The following is a 20,183-nucleotide window of genomic DNA, read 5'->3' as shown; positions in this document are numbered from 1 at the left end:
GTGCAGGTGTGTATGTGCAGGTGTGTGTACAAGTGTGTATTTGCAAGTGTGTATGTGAAGGTGTGTATGTGTAGGTGTGCATTGGTGCCTATAGAGGCCAAAGGTCAAATTTGAGTGTTGTTCCTCAGGAGCCAGCCTTTGAGACAGGGTCTATCACTAGGACTCGAGGCTTGCCAGCTAGGCTCAACTAGTTAGCCAGCAAGTCCCAGATACCCTCCTGTCTCCACCTCCCCAGTGCTGGGCTCACAAGTGTGTCTACCATGCTCAGATTTTTATGAGTTGTCACAAAGCAAGCAACAACAAAAGGACTGGGTGAAGCACTGGGTTCTTTACAGCCCTCCATTCTCCTCCCCCCTCCTCCCTGTCCCGCCACCCCAGGGCACCAGCTGTGTCCCTCAAACAGCTGGAGGGGAGGTCAGTACATCAGTTTTGGTGACTGGTGGATGGGCAGTCCTTCCTTGTTGCTGCTTCCTTGGAGTGTGAGAGCAAGGCAGGCCCTCTACAAAGCCACCTTTCCAGGCCCTTCTACTGCTCCAAAACTTCAGGTTACCCACTAACCAGCCATGGGGAATGAAGGGTACCCGAGAGAAGATCCTAAAATATGTACACACACACACACACACACACACACACACACACACACACACACGCACACGCACACCATGCATCAAGCTTTTTCGGATCACAAGTATTCCGAGGGCTGTGAGGTAGCCCCAGATGGCAGTGCCCCATTCTCCCATCCCTGAATGAACAGTGTCTTGCCCTTCCTGGACATCATCTTAGTGTATGCTGAGCTCATCCGGTGGCAGGGGAAGCTGGGTCCTGTGCTGCCCTGAGGCGCCTCATTAAGTACCTGGGAAAGAGCAAAAGCACCCTCAACTTGAGCTCCAAAGGGCTTGCAGCCTCTTTAAGACCCATGATGACAACATTAATGACCCTGGTACTGGGACCCTCCTGGGGACCTCTAGGATGCACATTGGTCCAACCCCTCGCTGGCATCCCACGGGGACAGAGACCTGCGTCCCTCCCCGAAATGTACTGCAGACTTGTACCCCTGGATCTACAGCTGCCCCAGTCTCTCCTGGGGCTCTGCTGGCTCCTTGGCTCTGCTACCCAGATGTCTCCAGTGGGGCAGTTGAGGCTTGGGTGCAGAGGGACTTTGAGAGCTGTGCTGCAGGAGAGCCTCTTCTCAGAGGTGGGCCCTCCATGTACGTCAGCCTAGCACCCCACCCTCCAGGGCACTTCCAGCTGGGGTTCTCTGGAATTTGACCTGAATTCTCCAAGTGCTAATGACAGGCCAGGGAGCTAGGGAGCAAGGAAAAGGCTGTCCCCACACTGGGGCTTTTTCCTTAATGAAGCCTGACATTCTATTCCGGGAGTCGCGCTCATTTGTGTGAGAGGAAGGTCGTCCTGGGAAGCCCGGGGAGGCGGCATGAATAAATCATGACGTGCTTTACAAATCGACCTGAGCCTGAGCCCGGGGCTGGAGAGATGGCAGTTCTCTTGCCCAGAATTCCTTTATCAGTAGTGGGAACCGTGTGGAGGGAGCCCACATGTGACTGCAGGAGAAGCAGCCTCCTCTGGATTGAATCAGTTCAGCCTGAATGTATGACTGGGGTCACTTCCAGAATAATTCCTCTGTTGCTCAATAAGAGGGACTGGATGCTCTGGACAGCAGAACCCAAATACCAGGGGAGGGTAGGAAGGTTTGTGCCACCTGCTATTATAAGAAGCCTCCTTCCTGAGTCCACTGATGTCAATAGATGGGCTCTGTTCTATCTCTGGACTTGCCGGCTGCCCACAGTAGCATCCCCCCACTCACACCCCCGCCCCGACATGCTGAGCAAGCAGGGAGCAGGAAGTAGGATACAGAAAGAAGAAACAGAGCCCAAAGCTTGAAACTCAGCCTCATTTTTGTCCTCTGTAAAATGGGCATAACAGCCCTATCTCACAGGGTAGGGAGAGATGTGAATTAAATGAGATAGTGGAATGACAAAGTGGTAGAGACAAGGAAAACATCACAGCATGTCACTTTTGTTACCAAACCTGGGGTCACAGTCTACACCCAGAAAAGTCAAGTTCAGCCATCTGCCCTCAAGAACCTAGTTTTAAAACAGCCAAATAGTAAAAAGCAGGAGAAGGAGGTTTAGTCAATGTGGCCACATTAGAAAGAGGGACATTAAGATCCAGTAACAGGTGTGAGCTTGTGAGCCTGTCGTCACCAGGGTCCTGAGGGAGGATTAATCTAGGGACTGGGGTGATGGGACAACTGCTAAGAGAGAGGCTGCTCTTGCAGAGCTCCCAGGTTTGATTCGCAATTCCCACACTGGTGGCTTACACCCACCTGTTCTCCAGCTCCAGAAGACCCAGTGGCCTTTGCAGGCCTCCGTGGGCACCTGCACACTCGTGGCACACACGCACACATACACGCACACGTATATGCACATGCACACACACACACACACACACACACACACACACACACAAAATAAGCCTTTCCTTAAAAGGCTAAATGCAGGCCAAGCCGTGGTGCCTCATGTCCTTAATCCCAGCACTTGGGAGGCAGAGGCAGATGAATCTCTGTGAGTTGGAGGCCAGTCTGGTCTACAGAGTGAATTCCAGGACAGCCAGGGCTACACAGAGAAACCTTGTCTCAAGCAACCAAGAGGGCCAAGAGTGTGGCACATCTGAGCGGTCCTAATTGAGGTGCAGCCCATCCCGCCACTGACCCACCACAGCCTCATCCTCAGAGGAAGTCTTTCTTAGGACTCTGTCCAGAAGACTAGTTCTCTGAGGACTTTTCCTTCTCCCAGCATGAGTTCCTGGGAAATTCTCATTTCCTGGGGCCAATTGTTTCAATAGTTTCATAGTCAGAATGATGGACATGGCTATCTCTTTAGAATATCCCCATTTCTACCATGCTGGTTGCAACCTGGTCTCCAGGTCAGCCACACCCTCCAAGCCAGGAGATGAGGTGGGCACCCAAGACGGCCTCCATCATGAACAGCTTACTGGTTTACGATGTCACTCTGTTCTGTCTCCCCACACATAGCCCTCCGCTATCTGCTTAGAAAGGCCATTAGAGTCCACGCAGGGGCACACATGGACTTGCATGTACACACGCCACACCGCCGTTGTTACTGCTGGGGAAGCAACCGCACTCAACCCCATCCCCCACCCTCGATCCTTTCTGGAACCTTCCCAGTCTTCAGTGCCAGCTTCAGCAAGTCCTGCAAGCAGCTCCAGCTCCGTGGTAGTGCCGTCTCCCTGGACACTGTCAGAAGTAGAGTCACCATAGCAACACGGCCCCTGTGGGCACAGAGCCGCTGGGAAGGATGCTGGGTGTGGGCAAAGCCCTGGTGCTGGGGGAAGGGAATAGGGACTCACAGATGACAAGTCCACCTGGCTCAGGGACTCTAACCCCCCCCCCCCCCCCCGGCAGCTAGAACAGGAGCCGGACAGGTGACAAGAGAAACTACGCTGACAGTCCCGTGAAGTCTGGGCAGGAACCTCAGCCAGGGCACGGGAAACCAGGGAGCACTCCACAGAGAGAGATGCACAGAGAGGACCCAGGGGCTTGGTGGACAACAAGGCCCACAGAGCCTGCCATGCTCCTGACTCAGCAGCACTGCTGGGGGCGGGGGAGGGGGGAGAGCCAGCCAGGAGCTCTGTGAAGCACCCCCACAAGTCCAGTCCACCCCAGAATTCAACACCATCCACATCTCCTTACCCAGGTTTAGCCTTTCCTTCCAACCCTGAGGAAGGCCACCAAAAGGTGGTAACCTTCTCCCTCCCCTGGGGGCAAGACAGAGCCTGCCCAGCAATGCTAAGCTAGGGTAAGGCTTCAAACGCCAGATTACAAGGATGCCTGCCATGAGTCGTCTTCTCCTTTAAAACAAAAACAAAAACAGAACAAACAAAAAACCCTAAGCATATCTTTTTGATTTAGTACATTGATTTATTACAAGAAGGGAGCATGCGTATGTGCAAAGCACGCATGTGGGGATCAGAAGACATTGCAGGGACCCACTCTTTCCTACCATGTGGGTTTCAGGGTCCAAGCTCAGCTGTCAGGCTTTCAGAGACACCGAGCTGTCAACTGGCTTTTACCAGGACAAACAGGTCAACAGGCCAACCGAATTCTGTCTGCCGGTCAAGTATCCCAGCCAAACATTTGCCCATTTGGATTGTTTAAAAAAAAAAATCAAGATGCCACAAAATTTACCCCTTCTGGAGTATACTTAAGTGACTTTATTCATTTTTAACATGTCCCTAGAGAGAGGCCTTTGGCAGGTGTCTGCATCCAAACCCCCACAACATGGCTTCCGAGCTGTGTGACTTTGCCTTAGCTACTAACACCTCTGAACCTTACAGTTCATTCACTCTTCTGTAAAAGTGGAGCTATCCTAGGACTCGAAGGGTTAAATGAGACTGTGTATTAAAGCTCCAAGTCCCTAGAATGAATGAATGAATGAATGAGTGGATCACTTATGAACGAATGATGGACTGTTAGGATAATGGTGGTCACTTCTAGAAGGATAGCAAGGAGGCAGAGTGAGCAGCTGAAGAGCTGGGAACCCGGGTGGGTGCTGGTAGTTTTGGTGCAGGTGTTTCCATGGTAACTGTGACCTGCCATGGCCTTGCTCTGCTAGAACTGGAGACAAACCAAGCTGTTGTGAGCCTCTGCCACCTGCAGTGTGGAGGGCCTCCGGGCAGTAAGAGCGATGAGGCAGGGAGGCAGAGACCCGCATGTGGATGCTTTGGGCAGGAGTCCCCAGTTGCTGGACTCCTATTAAAAGCCAAGGCAGCCAGGGGCTGCTCAGTGGGTGCTCAGAAGAGCCAGGCTTAGCATGCAGCTCCCTGCCTGAGATAGGAGAAGCCTTATTCACTGCCTCGCTTAAAGCAACGCACGCACACGGACACGTACATACCATGACCCTCATCCCCCAACCATCAGCTGCAGCGGAGTAGAGCTCCAGAGTGAGATATGTTCACATGTGTCCCCTCCCTCAGAGCTCCACAAGCAGAGCGGCCCTGTCCCAGGATGCAGGGCGAAGTTCTGCGAGAGATTTTAGCTTCCATCCCTGCTTACAGGGAACTGTGTGCTCATCGTGGAAAGCGGCTGGACAAAGATGGGGCAGGGGAGCCTCCTTGTGACCCTACAAGAAACGCAGGGTTTTTCTAACTCTAACTAAAAAGGTAGAAGTTACCCCCATAGGCCCCCCACTTGGCCTCCTTGTAAATTCAAGTCCTAGTAGAAGTTAGTGAGATAGTTTTGTTTGAAGGGCCAGAAGTGGGGTTCACTTGCTTGCTTGTCTTTTCCTTCAGGGTTTCCCTTCCTGCTGAGGACTGTCACTGTGTGGGTCGTGCCTGGAGATGAAACAGGAGGGTGAGGGCAGGAAGGGGTGGAGGTAGTTCTCAGGTCTCTAACTTGAGTGACAGGCAGCAAGACTCCTGCATCTGAGGAGCCATAAGCTTGGGAAGAGCCATGGGCTCAGCCTAGCTGTGGAACTGAGGGGTTTACGGGGCATCTGCTTGTCACCAAGGCTTCCCATGAAAGCACATGCAGCTTTAGAGCCCAGAGGAAGACAGTCTAAGAATCAAGCTGTCACCCAGGGACAGCCTTAAGTGGGCAGAGGAAGGGGTCAGCCTGGCAGTTCCTGTCTCACAGAATCTGGCAGAGCCAAGAAATGGGCCTCCCCTCTGGCAGAGTTACTAAGGAATGGATGGTCCAGGGTGAGCCAGCTTGTGGAGGCTTGGCTAGGGCCATGACATCCAGCAGTGACAGCCCCAGCCTCAGTGACTTGCTGGGATTCCCAGGGCTGGACATCCAGTCATATTCATGATTCTGATCAATTACAACACTCGTCAAGGTATAAAAGTTCATGAAGGGACATCCAGGGAAGGCCTGGTATGAACATCCAAAGCCTTCTCCAGGGACATAGGACAACCAGAGAACCAGGAAAGCCTATGGGGGCACCCAGGGCCAAGCCACATAAGCATTAGGTCTGCAATGCACCCACATTCTAGACAGAGCACAGCTGCCTGGAATCATGTATGTAGCACAAATCACACTTTTTCCGCACAGATCGCTTAGGCCTGATGAGACCCTACAACAGGAAGCGAAAGGCAAGGGACCTTCCCAGTTCACAGACGCCGGCCAGGGAGGGCCAGCCTCTCCAGAGAGCTAGCATCTGTGAAGCATTCTGCCCAGGCGCCTGTAGCCTTCTTTGTTTTCAGTTAGTTCACCGCAACACATTTCAGCTTCCAGACGCCAGATTAAATTTCTCTCATTGAGTTTTAACTCACTTAATTTATGTTATTGAACCTTAATGAAATTGGCTCTCTCAAAAGAGACAAGCGGCCTGGTAATGACGGCTGTAAAGAGAACGTGGGTCAAGGGACCATGAATAAGCCAGGCACGGGGCCATGACATGTGGCCTCCAAATAAGACCACAGAACAGGGCAAAAAGAACGGCACTATTTCATTTTCCCATCCTTTGTAAAAATGCCCGTGTGTGTTTACAGCTGAAAGTCACTTTCTAATAGTGTGTGATCCAAAACTCCAGGAGCTGGCCTCCTGGTGGACATAGTCTCTTTAAAGCATATAGAGGCCGTGAGGGCTCACCTTGCCATGGTAATTACCTGACAAAAGAGACACGTGAGGAAGAAACAGTCTATTTAGGCTCACAGTTTGAGGGTGCAAACCTCATCAGAAAACTTCTCAGACAAGCCTATGTGTGTTCCCATGGAGAATGTAATTCCCATCGCGTTGACAATTAAGATGACCCATTGCAGTGCGTAAGGTACACTTTTATCTCTGTGGTGAAGTAGCTGGACAAACAGCTTAAGAGATGGAAAATGCCTTTGGACCGACAGTCCCTGGGGCTTCAGTTCATCATGGTAATTAATGAGTGTGTGGCCCAACAGAGTGGCTCACCTGTGTGGTGTGCAGGAAGCAGAGACAGAGAATCAGGGACCAGGTCTAACCTTCAAAGACCAGCCCCTGGGAACCCACTTGCTCCATCAAGCCCCTACGTCCTAAGGTGTCCACAGCACCAGCATCTGGGGACACAGCATCCAACATTCAAGCCTAGGGTGGGGGAATGCAAATCCAGAGTGTTACAGAGACCCACGGCAGATTGTGAGCTGGCCGGTGGGTGTAGATGAAGCCGCTTTGAGTAAAGCAGACTCTGGAGAAGAGACAGATGCTGCCGGGAAGAGGCCACTGGGGCTCAGGACACTGAACTGGAGTAATGGGCTGTCAGTGGGCAGTGAAGGATATATGTAAGCGCTGTGGGCCTCAGTTTCCTCGTAAAGTGATTTCCTCATTCAACAGCTCCCAAGTTGTCCTGTGACAATGACGGTACTTTGTATAATCCACACTGTCTCTGGCCTCGTGGTCCATGCTGAGTGAACAGACAGGTGAATCAAGCAGTGTCTGGCTGAGTGATGGCTCTGTGAGGTCCCTGTGACTGTGACAGAGAACGGTGGATGCTCCAAGTCATGGGAGAAGCTCGGGTCCCAGTCCCCAGGGATCAGCTCTGCCTCCCTCTATGTTCTCCACTTTTCTTAGCATCCTTGGATTATAAAATGAGTACTACACCATAATGTGGGTGAGAGTGTGGCCATCTCCTCCCCTCCACTAAAAAAAAAACCCACTGTCATTCATTGCCCGTCTGATTTTTGAGTAAATGGAAGAAAATAGAAGGCAGCATTCCCTGTGCTGTGTCACCTCTCACGTGCCACATGTGTCTCTCAACAAGGGCTAGCCTGCTGCTGCCTTCCCTGGCTTAGGGGTTGACCATGCCACTTTCTCAGCTTGTTTCTGTCCTCACAATCAGACCCGGACACCTGTGAGCCACAGTGCTGGAAAGATGGGGACAAGCACAATGCATTACTTGGGGTCGGGGTGATAGGAGCTGTACTTGGAGACCAAGGCTCCCATGTGTTGGAGGTACCCAGGCCAGACAGTGAAGAGAGTAATCACTGTCATTACAATACATAAAGCAGGCATCCTGGAGACCCCAGGGTAGCTATCAGATGGCGGTCATCCTGTCTCAATCGCCAGGAACCCAGGGCTCCTTTAGACTGGCTGTTCCTACCAGTCAGCAGCCAGGGCTGGTAAACCAAGGTACACCTGAGGTGTGGGGAGCAGGTAAGAGCCAGGCCGGACCTCAGTCCTGAGCAGGGCCCCAAAGTCAGTCAAAGCATGAGATTAGCACCCACACAAGGGACAGGAAGGGAATGGAATGGGAGGGACCAGAAGGGAGGGTGTCTGTTTCCCACCTTCCTAAAGACCGCCCAACAGTGCAGAAATGTCTGTGTCTTGCTGGGTGGGCAGCCTGCTTTGAGCTGTGGGGTCTGTTGGAGGCAGAATTTGAAACTTATTGTCCTCTGCACCTAGTGCCCGGGACCCAGTGAATGAGTGACAAGTAGCACTAGCTGTCTCTGAGATCAGAATCTGACTCCAAAAAATACACACGGCAGAGCGTCTGTCCCCAGCACCTAGCTTCCACTTGCCTGCCGGATGGCCAGTCACCTGGGAGACGTTAACTCCCCTGTGTTGTCCTGCCTTCTAGGTCCGGACCTGGATTCTCACCGTGGGCTACACAACTGCCTTTGGGGCCATGTTTGCAAAGACCTGGAGGGTCCATGCCATCTTCAAAAATGTGAAGATGAAGAAGAAGGTAATTAGAGACCCGGCTTCGGGTCATCTTATTCACTCGGCTTTTCCCGAATATAACAGGCATTGCGCACCTACTGTGTGCTAGGGTACTGAGCAACTTGGCGACTCAACCCTTTACAGCCCACAGAGATGGAGCTGTTTAGGGGCATGTAAGCTGTTCTGGGGCACAGGATGCTCGGGGATGGCTTCCTGTAAGAAGTACCACCTAGGCCAGGACCTGGGGATGAGTGGGAGTTACCAGGCAAAAAGGGCGGGGACTGCGTACCTATCTCAAAGGTAGAGCGTGTGCGGAACCTGACCGTGGCAGAAGGAAGTGGGTGGTCTAGAAACTGAAAGGCTCGCACGGCCAAGATTAGGGGTCCACATAATTGGGATGCAGGCAGAGGCTGGGGGGGGGGACCCAGAGTGACATTAGGAAATCCAAACTGTGACTGAGGGATAACAGGGACCTCTTTGAAAGAGGGGAGGGCAGCAGGGCTGAGACCCAGCTTAATGAAGGGGCTTTCAAAGAGTGCATTAGAGGGCAGAGACTCTGCGGTGAGGGCGTTTGTCCCACATTGTGGGTAGACATGATGCTGACCAAGCCTGGGTATGGCATCTGACCATGGAGGCATTTCCATACTGGCCCTTTAAGTCCTGCCGCCGTTTTGTATTGCGCTTGGCAGCAGGCAGAGTTAAATAGACATGATCTCCTAGGTTGCCACTCCCTCTCCTGCCTGGGACCTTAATCCTCAGAGCCCCATCTCCATTCAGGGCTGTTTTCCAGGCTGCAGTCCCCATCCTAATTGCCATGACTGGGTCCAGCTCCTCCTACTCCATCCCAGACACCAGGTTACCTCAGACAAGTGCAGTCTGCTCTCAGAGAGGGGGACACAGCACGGCCACCCCTCCCTGTGCTTCTCCATCCCTCTGCCCCACAGTATATTTGACAGTCCCCTCTATGAGATGGAAGTGGCCTAACTGCCCTAGTCCTTTCTGGTTCCAGCTATGGGTTCTGTGCAGTGGGAGATTCTGACCACTAAGAAGTCATCCATCCCAGTTTGCTGGAGACCAAAGGTCTGAGGCCATGGCTGAGCATCAGTAGTCTCCAGACCTTCCCCCATTGATACGGCTGTCCCTCAGTTTCCTCTGGGCACCAGGTTCAGAATCACACACACACACACACAGACACAGACACACACACACACACACACACTCACACACACACACAGACACACACACACACACTCACACACACACACACACACACACACACTCACACACTACCCAAAGCAACCAAGCCTCTTCAATGACCCAACCCATCCTCTCATACACCTTAAAACATCTCTAGACTGTTTACAATACATAATGCAATGCAAATGCCATTAAATAGCCGCTTACACTGTATTGTTATAAGTCATCATGAGAGAAGATGGTTTGTGTGTTCTCAGTACAGATGCAGGCACCACGGGCCTGCTGACTGCTGACCTGCTTTGGTTGGTGGAATCTGTAAATTTATCAGCACAAACAAAGAACCACTGTGCTGATTTACAGCCAGAGCAAAAGCCCTGTCTTGGGGCTGTCCAGCCTGAGCTATGCTTGCCCAAAAGGCTCAGCAATGCAGGCTCCTGGGCCTAGCACAGCCCTAAGGAAGCAGAGTGCTGGCATAGGTCCCAGGCTGCCATGCTTACACCAGCCCTGCCTAGAGCCGAGGGATGCTTGCCCTGGCCCTCCTTTTCTCTAGCTCTGCTTCGAGCTGATCTACCACTAATGCAACACGATTCTGGTTTGGAAGAACCACAGCTTTCATTCTATGTGCTACTCTGTGGGTTGGCCACATTGTCACCCACAGCCAAGAGCTGGCCACCATGATCAACCAAGAACATACCAACTGACAGCAGCCCACAAAACACGTCAGGGAAAAGCTCAGAGTTAGGGGTGCACATCCCTGAGGGGTGAGGATGGGGTGTCATCTCCAGGGACCACAAGCTCAGGTCATGCCTGATGGTACTGCTGAGAGCCAGGGCCCGAGACAGGATGTGCTCCACTGAGAATGAAAATCGAGCAGCCTGTGGTGGATGAAGACGGCTCAGCCCGAAGGAGGGGCTTCTTTGACCTTTTTTTTTTTCATTTTCTGTTACTTTTTTTTCCCCTACTTTTTAAAAAATGGTGTTGATGTCAGAAACAATGGCTGAAACACAGGGCCCTTGGGAGGACGGGATTAGATAAAGGAGGAGCAGGCAGTAATTGTGTCCTCAGAGACCTGGAGGACAACTTTGGGAAAAGCAGTGGGGAATGTGACATCAACGGTGTCAAGAGTCACAGACAGGAAAGGGACGAGCTTCCTGGACAGGAAAGATAGTTTTTCTTTCCCGTGAGGAAGAGACCGATGACATCAGGGGCTCCAGTCAGCAAATTAGCAAGATTAACAACCTGTCCACTTGAAAGCAGCTAAAAATGATCAACTCCACGAATGTCGCCACAATTCCAAAAGCCCGTAAAACTCAGGGTGTGGTGGCTCCTGCCTGTAATCCTAACAAGCGGGGTGCTGAGGCAGGGGCGTTGCCATGTGACTATAAAGCCACATATTGAGTCCAAGTGTAACCTAGGCTAAAGAGTGAGACATTGTCTCAAAAACAAGCAGACCAAAAGAGCTAATTCAACTAGACAGACCTTGCTCCTGTAAAAACCCAACCTGTGAGGGAAAGGAAAAAAAACCACTCACTGAAGCCAATGCTGCCTGCCTTCCCTGTGGTCTGGCTCCCCCTGCCTGTTTGACCCACCACTGGGAGGAGTGTTTCCCCTCTCTACCTGACCGTCTGCCTGCCCCAGGAGTCACAAACCCAGAGCAACCCCGCTGAGAATGTCATACCAGTGCTCTGTCATCCTTAACTCTTTCCACAACAGAGCCAGGGCCCTGTGCTTGTCCCCAGACGCATGCATGGACCTTTGCTTGGTGTTTTAACCCTCGCCATCATTCACCTCCAAAACTCAAGCCAAAACCCCGCACCCATTCACCACCAGCCCCCATTGCTTTCTGTAGCCAGGGACCACCTTATACTGCGCCTCTCTCTGAGTCTGACACCGGGCGATCTCACATAAATTGAATCACACAGTTCGTCTTGTATAATTGGCTCGTTTTATTAGGCTTCTGTTGCGTTTGGATTCTGTTTTGAAGAGCCCTTAATTTTTCTTCTAGCGACACTAGATTTTCATAAACATAAAAATGCAATCCTGATTCTTTTCCATTATAGTCTTCCTATGCCCACCTTTCTCTCTGAGCTCCCCTGCCCTACCCCTCCAGGGTGGTGGGCCCTCCCCAAACATGCATACAGGGACCTCATACTTTCTGTCACCTCACAGGACAGAGGCTTATCTAAAAGAGCATCGACACACAATAACTTCATGTTTTTATAGCATGTTACTATTTTTCTAAAGGCCAATGGGAAAGTCTTACATCGACTTACAATGTATCACCGCCTTCCTTTTGCCTCTCACTGAGCAAACTGAAGTGTGGAGAGAGCAGTCACTCAGGGAAAGGATCCTCTGCTCTGGGGCAGATGTTTTCTGAGGATGAAGAGATCTTAGCTCTGTCTCCAACAAAATAACAGGAACATCAAAGCATCTAAGGTCACTCTGCAGACCTCACCTGTTTCTCGAGAGAGAGCAGGGCCAGCAAGGGCTTTGAACAGCTGTCTGGACAGTTCAGCTGTGAGAGACAGCAGGGTAGAAGCGCGGTGTGAGGAAACCCAGGGTCCCCTCCATACTGTTCTTCCTGGAAGGGGGCACTTTGGAGTAAAGAGCCAACCCTACTAGATCAGTCAGGACCACTCAAAACTCTAAGTCAAGGCTGCTGTGGCACATAGGTGCCAGCTTCTGAGTGGCTGGGTTTGTAGAATCTCAAGTTCAAGACCATTCTGAGCTACAGAACAAGACTTTATCTCAAAAAATTTAAATTTGAAGGGTTTTTTTTGTATTGTTTTGTTAAACCAGTGGTCAGCCAAGTTTCTTTTGTAAAGAACCAGGTGGTAAATGCTTCGATGTTGTGGGCCCTGCAGTCTCATTTGTAGGGACTCTTCTCTGCTTGATAAATGAAATCAGCCGGGAACAGATGTACACTCGGATAGGTGTGATTAAATTCTGTAAAACATTTACTCACAGAAACAAGTGGTAAGCGAACTGCAGGGTTTTCTAGCTCCTGCACAGGACAGCAGTGAGAAGTGACATTTCAATTTTTTTTTTCTGGGGCTGGGGACTGAACCCAGGACCTTGCGCTTCCTAGGTAGGCGCTCTACCACTGAGCCAAATCCCCAACCCTGAGAAATGACATTTCAAAAGAGAGCTGGCTTCTGCCTCTACCGGGCAGCAGTCACTGTGAACCAGACTCCACACATCTATCGTGACCTGCAAGCTTATTACCCCATGTCATAGATGAGGAAAGCAGTTCAGAGGGACAGGGGACACATCCAAGATCACAAATAGTTAGTCCGTGTCAGACTTAGACATGATTCCAGAGCCAAATGCTTGGTCATGGCTGGTGCCCTGATGTCATTCAGAAAGAATGTGGCGCTGTGAGTCACTATGTAAGACAAGGCAGCAGGTGATGTCATGAGTGTTGGCAGAAGCCAGAGAGTTGGGGCAGCTTCTGAGAGAAATCTAAAAAGAAGGAAGAGAGAAGTCAGGTAGGTGAGCACTGAGAGGTCTTCTGGGGGCTCAGCATGTAGCCAGAATGGATTCGTTTGTTTGTTTATTATGAGCTGTCTTCAGACACACCAGAAGAGGGCATCGAATCCCATTAGGGATGGTTGTGAGCCACCATGTGGTGGCTGGGAATTGAACTCAGAACCTCTGGAAGAGCAGCCAGTGCTCTTAACTGCTTGAGCTATCTCTCCAGTCCCTCTGAATCATTTTAAGTCACTTTTCTTTGACACTTTGTGATGTCTGCTCAATCTCTCACTAGTAGTCCTCCCTACTCTAATGAGTGCTCCCCCATGGTGGAATTCTCTGTTCACTGCTGCATTCCCTGTGCCTAAGACAGAGACTGGCTACATGTTAGCATTCAAAAAGAAATTATAAATGTTCTCTTCTTGTATTCTCATGACCTTCCCATCGTGGACTGGTGGAGCCAATAGAACCGAGCTGTAATATCATACTTTGCCCCCTAGGTGTCACTGTCCTAAACACAAACACCATCACCAACGCTCAAACCCTGCATAAGGGTAGCCAGGTTCCATTCCTTGATCCCACACTGGATGCTTTCCAAACTTCATCTCGCTTGACTCTAATACCAACTATGTCACTTGGGGGATCCATGGACCCCCTTTATCAAGGAGGAAACTGAAGCTAAGTTAAGCCTTTGGCAACACCTCAGGTTAGAAGAAGGTCTTTGTTCATTCCATTATGCCCCCCTCAGAGAATGAAACATGAGCCTCCTCCCCCACTCTCTGTCCCTCTGGCTGTCACTACACAAGCAGCAAAAGAGGGAGCCATCATCCATACAGGACCCACTGTCCAGTGCCTTCCCCAACTTCTTCCCTGAGCCTTTGGAGGAAAGGGTTTGCTCTACTGCACAAATCAGAGGGGTCTTTGGTCTTCTAGGGTCAGCTGAGCTCACACAAGGCATGCCAGAGGCATGGAATCCTGGGAATCTGCTTGGGCTCACACCAGTAGGAAAGTCGGGAGCACTCTGGAAGGCAAATGCCCCGCATGTATGCACCCCTACTTCCAGCACGGAGAGCAAGATGCCCTTCTTACCTGTCCTGAGCACCAGGCTCAGTGGTAGGGAGTTGCATGGCTCCCCAAGAGGCAAAGGTTAATAATGTTCGCACAAAACCTCAGTTGTCACCAGATGCTTCTCAAAAGCTCGATTTTGGGAGTGGGGGCCTAGTTTCCATACCCAGGAGAAGCCGTTCTTATGGATTTGATCAGCAGCGTATGCTGTTCCTTCGTTGGTTGGTTTGTTTGTTTGTTTGTATTGAGCAGTGAAGCCCCCTGAGTTACTCTTTCTTCCTCTAAAAATGGCCTTACTCTTTAGCAGGCAGGGCTGGCGATGTTCCGTGAGCTTCTATCTCAGATTTGTTTATTTTTCCATCAGGCTTTTCCAGGTGGATTTCATTGTGTTAGCTTTCATTTATGTGGTGGCTGGGGGTGGGGTAACTCAACTACAGTAAGTAAGATACAGGTGAGGCTTGTCGCTGCCAAGGTTTGTCCCCAGGCCCCTCCCTGTTAGCAGATGTAAGTGGAGCGCAGGCAGGAGGATCAGAAGTTCAGTCTCACTCCTGGCCACATAGGGAGGTGGAAGCCAGCTTAGGACATAGGAGAGCATGCCTGGAGGAGAAGGAAGGGAGAACGGAGGGAGCACGGGAGAAAGGAAGGAGGAGAAGGGGGAGGGTAGTCATCAGACAGCAAAGATTGATGTTTCACACCGAAGACCTGGAAGGTGAAGACCACCACTGAGCGGAGACTAAACGTGGTGGCATTTCAACAAGTGCAAGTGTGCTTAGGTGCTGGCCGGACCATGCTCAGAGAAGCCAAGTAAAGAAGTGAGCGGGCTCCCCCTGCCTGACCGATCTCTCATGTCTGCCCCCCTTTGCTCTTTCCCTCTGCAGATCATCAAAGACCAGAAGCTGCTTGTGATTGTGGGGGGCATGCTGCTCATCGACCTGTGCATCCTGATCTGTTGGCAGGCTGTGGACCCCCTGCGGAGGACAGTGGAGAGGTACAGCATGGAGGTGAGAGGCCAAGGCAGGGGGAGGCGGGCGGCACCACAGGGACATCCGGACATCTTCGTGGTGGCGGCTGACTCTGCACCAGTCGTTTCCTCCTTAACCCCACGTCTTTCCATTGGAGGTATTGGTTATTTCAGGAAGGGCAACTAGAAGGTGCCATGGAATGACTTAATGTCATATTAATAAATGCAGGTTGAGGGAGAAGGTTGGACTCCTGGAAGGAGTATATTGTCATAACCAGGGACGCACCCATGTGCCTGCTCCTCTGAGTGAGAAATTACACCACCACTCGTCCTACCTTTGAAGCAGGGAACACACACTAGGAGGGCATACTTACTATACAACATTCAAGGCAATGAGCAATGGATTCCCTTCCACACATTCCGTCCCGGGCACTTGTTGTTAAGATAAAGAACCTTGCAGAAAAGTCCTGCAACATAGACATTGTTATCCAGGCGCGCTGGTCCAAGTTTGTAATCTCAACACAACAGAAGTGAAGGCAGGGGCATCCAAGGTCAAGACCAACTCGGGCTATATATGGAGACGCTGTATCATTCTGTGTGCGTGTAGATTTTAACTGTCTTGTACAAATCCTTGCACTGGACTTTGTGGGGTACCCCAATTTTAGGGAGCCTGAATCCCCTGGTATCTTCTGCGCTCTCTCTCTCTCTCCCTCTCTCTCTCTCTCTCTCTCTCTCTCTCTCTCTCTCTCTCTCTCTCTCTCCCTCCCTCCCCTCACACAGTGGGCTTGGCTTTGTGGGGTACTAGCTGGCAGGTAGTATTTACTGTCATGTCAGCATAGCAAATTCCAGAAGACCCTGAGAGTCGCCACTCCCCTTGCTCCATTATGAGGGGAATCTTTATTCACAGGATGCCATGTGTGTTCTTAAACTAAAACAGAAGTGAAGGCTCTATGAGCTGGGGACAGAGGTTTATGTCACTCAAGCAAATAAGAGGCCCGGCTACACTTAGGTGGAGACAGACTGGGGCTTTATTCAGCCCAGTGAGGAATTGTGCAATCAGAACGTCATTTAGGCAAGAGACCGAGATCTCATCCTTCTGCATGCACCCCTGGGAAGACACAGGAAGGACAGAAATGGCAGCAGGGGTGGCAATACCAGTTGTGCTCTCGGGTCAAAGGGACAGCCACCAAGTCATGCCATCAGACAGGTTCTTCCAGTCGTTTATCGAGACACATCTGGTTGCTGCCCGACGGGCACAGTTGACAAAAGAACATGGTCAGTGCCCTAGGGGTTTCCTCACCCACCCCTCAGGACCAATCATTCAGAAAGAGTTGTGCCTGGACAATGTGATGATGATCATAGCTGGTGCCATGAGTTACCTAATCTTCACTATGATTCTGGAAAAGTCTGAGCCGTGCTTAACTTAACCCAGCAGTCTGTACCCTAGCAGGTGAGTGGTTGTACCACCACCTACCCTCTGTCCCCGGAGCACCAGGATAGTTCTTTGCAGTTGCCTTAGGGCTTTGATCACTGGCCACTTGTCTGTGAAGTGGGAGGGGACAGAACATGTCTACCCCATCCCACACACTCAGGCCATGGAAGACAGCGGGGAGAGGGCCAAGAAGCAGGGCAAGAGCGAAAAGAAAGTAAGATGGAGGGGCCCCACCAGGGAGGGCCACTGAAGACCAGGCCCAGGGTGTCCGGAGACCTATGGCTGCATTGTTCCCTTATAGAGTGGGGCTAAGGCTCGGCCGGGAGTCAGCCGGAACCGCAGACTCTGGACGTGGGAAGTGTGTCCCCAGGAGCATCCAAATAAAACTTTCTCAAGCTGCCTGCCCTGTTAGCTGATGGTTTACCTGTTGGGGTCTTTCTGGCCTCCTGTCTGTCCTGAGCACGGTTGCTGTCAATGGCTCCATTGTATCCCAGACCTGCCAGGTTACTGCTCCAAAGCCACCAGCACAGCTGGAAGGGAGAAGATGCTACCCAGGGCCATCCAGCTTGGCCTCGGCAAAGTCCAGGCTTACTCTGCTCCCCCCAACACCTCATCCCTGCCCCACCCCCAGTGCCTGCTGAGACTTCTCTCACACCCCTTTCTGGGACATTCCTCTTTTTCCTGTTTTTTTTTTTTTGGGGGGGGAGGCTTGCCCTGTGTTGTCTGTTGTCACGTAGCAGAGCCCTTTGATATGTCAACCCACAGCAGGGTCTCTACAGTTTCCCACTGAAAGATACTAAGCTGTCCAGAGATTCTCACTGACTCCCTGCCAGGTACAGTGCTCTGTGGTAATAAAACGGAGCATCCAGGCTATGGGGGTGACTAAAATCTCACTGAAAGGGCAAATTTTTAGGTCAGCCAGGAATGAACTCGGGGCTGAAGGGAATTGATTAAAGGTCTTTGTAGTCTGTCCCTTTCCCCTTCCTCTGCAGCCACACCACCTCAGTTTGCTCTGGGCTCTCTAAAACCACCAGGATACTGGAAGCCTCATTCTGCCTGCTCCTGGAATCTTCTCTGCCAAATAAATGTCTTGACCTTCAGCACCAAGTTCATTTATTACAGAGCTGTGCCGCCCTCCCTCCCCGGCCTTCCGGAACCTTCCTCATTCAGAACTCTGCCAACTCTAGCCCCCCAGGACAGGAAGAGCTAACCCTGAACTGCCCAACTGAGCGCTAAGGACATCCACCATGGGGACACAGGAGTTCAAACCAACAGCCTTGACCCCAGAGTACGCAAGCTACTGGGGAGTGGGTTAAACTCACAAGCCAACCTGCACTGCCCTTTAGGTTGGTAAGAGGGAAGAGAAAGGATCAAGGCTGGGGAGTGACAGTGATGGCCTGGGAGCTCTTCTTCCTCAGAGACTGCTTTCGGGCTTGAGAAAATAGAATAGCCCACAGTCCTAAAGAAAGTGGCCTGACTGCCATTGCCTTCACTTTTATGTAATAAATATTAACGTCACTCCTGTCACATGCTGGGAACCATTCTGAATGTGTTGTAAATATGAAGTCACTTAGTTTAAAGCCTGCAACAGCACTCTGAGAAGTGAGCTTTTATTCTCTCTACTTGGCCAGTGAGAGAACTAGAGTACGCACAGAAAGGTTCCGTGACTTGCCCAAAGCCACGCAGCCAGGGAGGGATACAGATTGTTTTCCAAGCAGAGTAGGCTGCGTTCAGCCCAGCTGTCTCTGCTCACAAATGGAAAGGCTACCACAGGGACAAGGATCTGAAGTCCTTGTCAGCTGCCTTTCAAGACTGCACACAGCACCCCTCAAAGAAGGCTGAGCATTTGGCTTCCGTGCCCACCATCCTGCCCCTGGCCTCCCTGTGTGCCCCAGACTGACACGAATCATTGTCTGTGGCATCTCCCTGTTAGCTGGACTCTAGCACGGCCTGGTAACTGTGCTGTGGCCCTGCTTTCAGGGTCCATCAGAGCAGCAGGGAGACAGACAACTTTGTGGCAGTTCCGCCTTTGAACAGTGTGCAGGAAAGCTCAAGGTCCTAAGGAGCCCTGGGTGGGAGCAGAGCTGGCCTGTAGGGTTGGGCAAAGCTGCTTAGAGGAAAGCTGAGGAGATGTGACAATGGAGGAGGTGGGAAGGGCTCAGGCAGGTGCACTGGGGAAGAGACAGCCAATCCAGCTGAGCAGATGCCAGAAAGCACGGAGCTGCGGGAGGCTGTGTACAGTAGGTTGCTGGACTCATCGGTCCAACCTCGGAAAACAGCTTGACATGCACATGGTCCACAGCCCAATGAAGACACCTCAAGATAGCCATTATACAGAGAAAACCCATTGTGCCTTGGGAAGGGGGGCAGAGGGTCGACTCTCACGTGGATGCTGAGAGAGTCTAGAGCTGAGAGAGCAACACGCGGAGCAGTTAAACCGCAGTAGACACGTGCAGATGGGCAAAGGCAGACAGCGGGGCTAGGGGAATGGCTTGGGGGAAAACGGTCTGACAAGCATGAAGATTTGAACTCAAATCCCTGGGACCCATATAAAAGTCAAGCGTAGTAGTATATATATCTTAGACCCAGTGCTGGTAGGATGGAGACGTGAGTGCCTGGAGCCTGCTGACCAACCTGGCTAGTTGAATTAGTGACCTGCAGGTTTAATGGGAAACTCTGCTTCACTGAAAAAGATGGAGAATGACTCTCATGAGCACACATATGTGCTCATACACACACAAGCACACATACACAGAAGCACACACACAAACAAGCACACACACACTCATACATGCACACACAAGCACACACAAGCACACACACATGCGTGCGCAACACACTGGCACTCACGCATGCATGTATGCACACACACTCACGTGTACATACAGCTAGGCATAGAAGAAACTCAAAGCATTTTTTCACATACTTCAAGTTCAGAGATGGAAGCTATGCAATACTCTTTAAGGCTCCATCAAAGCGATGACACCATTGTAAAATAAAGGGAAGGCTGTTCATCTGAAATCCAAGGTTGTGGTTGCCTCTGGGTGGTAGTAAAAGGATGTCACTGGGAAAGGTGCATCCGTGGAAGGTTCCAGCAAGCTCACGCCTCATCTTTTTCAGACATATTTTTATCTGTTTTGTGCATCGCTTTAGAATTCTTAGCACGTCAATCAGTAGCTTAGGTCAGCTTTAAGTTTACAGAAACTTAAAACTGTGTACTGTGTTTCCCATACCCTCCTGGCCCCGCACGTGGTCCTCTGGCTGACATCCTGACCTTTGTGTTTGTGTGAGGAAGACTCTTCCTCACTGGAGCCCTGGTGTATAATCGGGTGACAGACACCATGGGCTCTGCCACATATGTGACGTCCCATGCACAGTCATCGAGTCACCCC

At 51.2% G+C, this 20,183-nt stretch overlaps 1 protein-coding gene across 1 annotated transcript in view; it reads left to right on the top strand.

Moving 5' to 3' along the window:
* Gabbr2 (gamma-aminobutyric acid type B receptor subunit 2) overlaps positions 1-20,183 on the top strand; it is a 340,623-nt gene that overhangs the window by 267,232 nt on the left and 53,208 nt on the right. The window contains 2 exon segments of the mRNA NM_031802.2: positions 8,583-8,690; positions 15,277-15,399. Coding sequence (NP_113990.2) covers positions 8,583-8,690; positions 15,277-15,399 — 231 coding nt within the window.

This window comes from Rattus norvegicus, chromosome 5 (assembly GCF_036323735.1).
Source record: "Rattus norvegicus strain BN/NHsdMcwi chromosome 5, GRCr8, whole genome shotgun sequence".
Lineage (NCBI taxonomy): Eukaryota > Metazoa > Chordata > Mammalia > Rodentia > Muridae > Rattus > Rattus norvegicus.
Note: the sequence above shows the minus strand (reverse complement) of the source record. Positions and strands in the feature narration are given on the sequence as shown.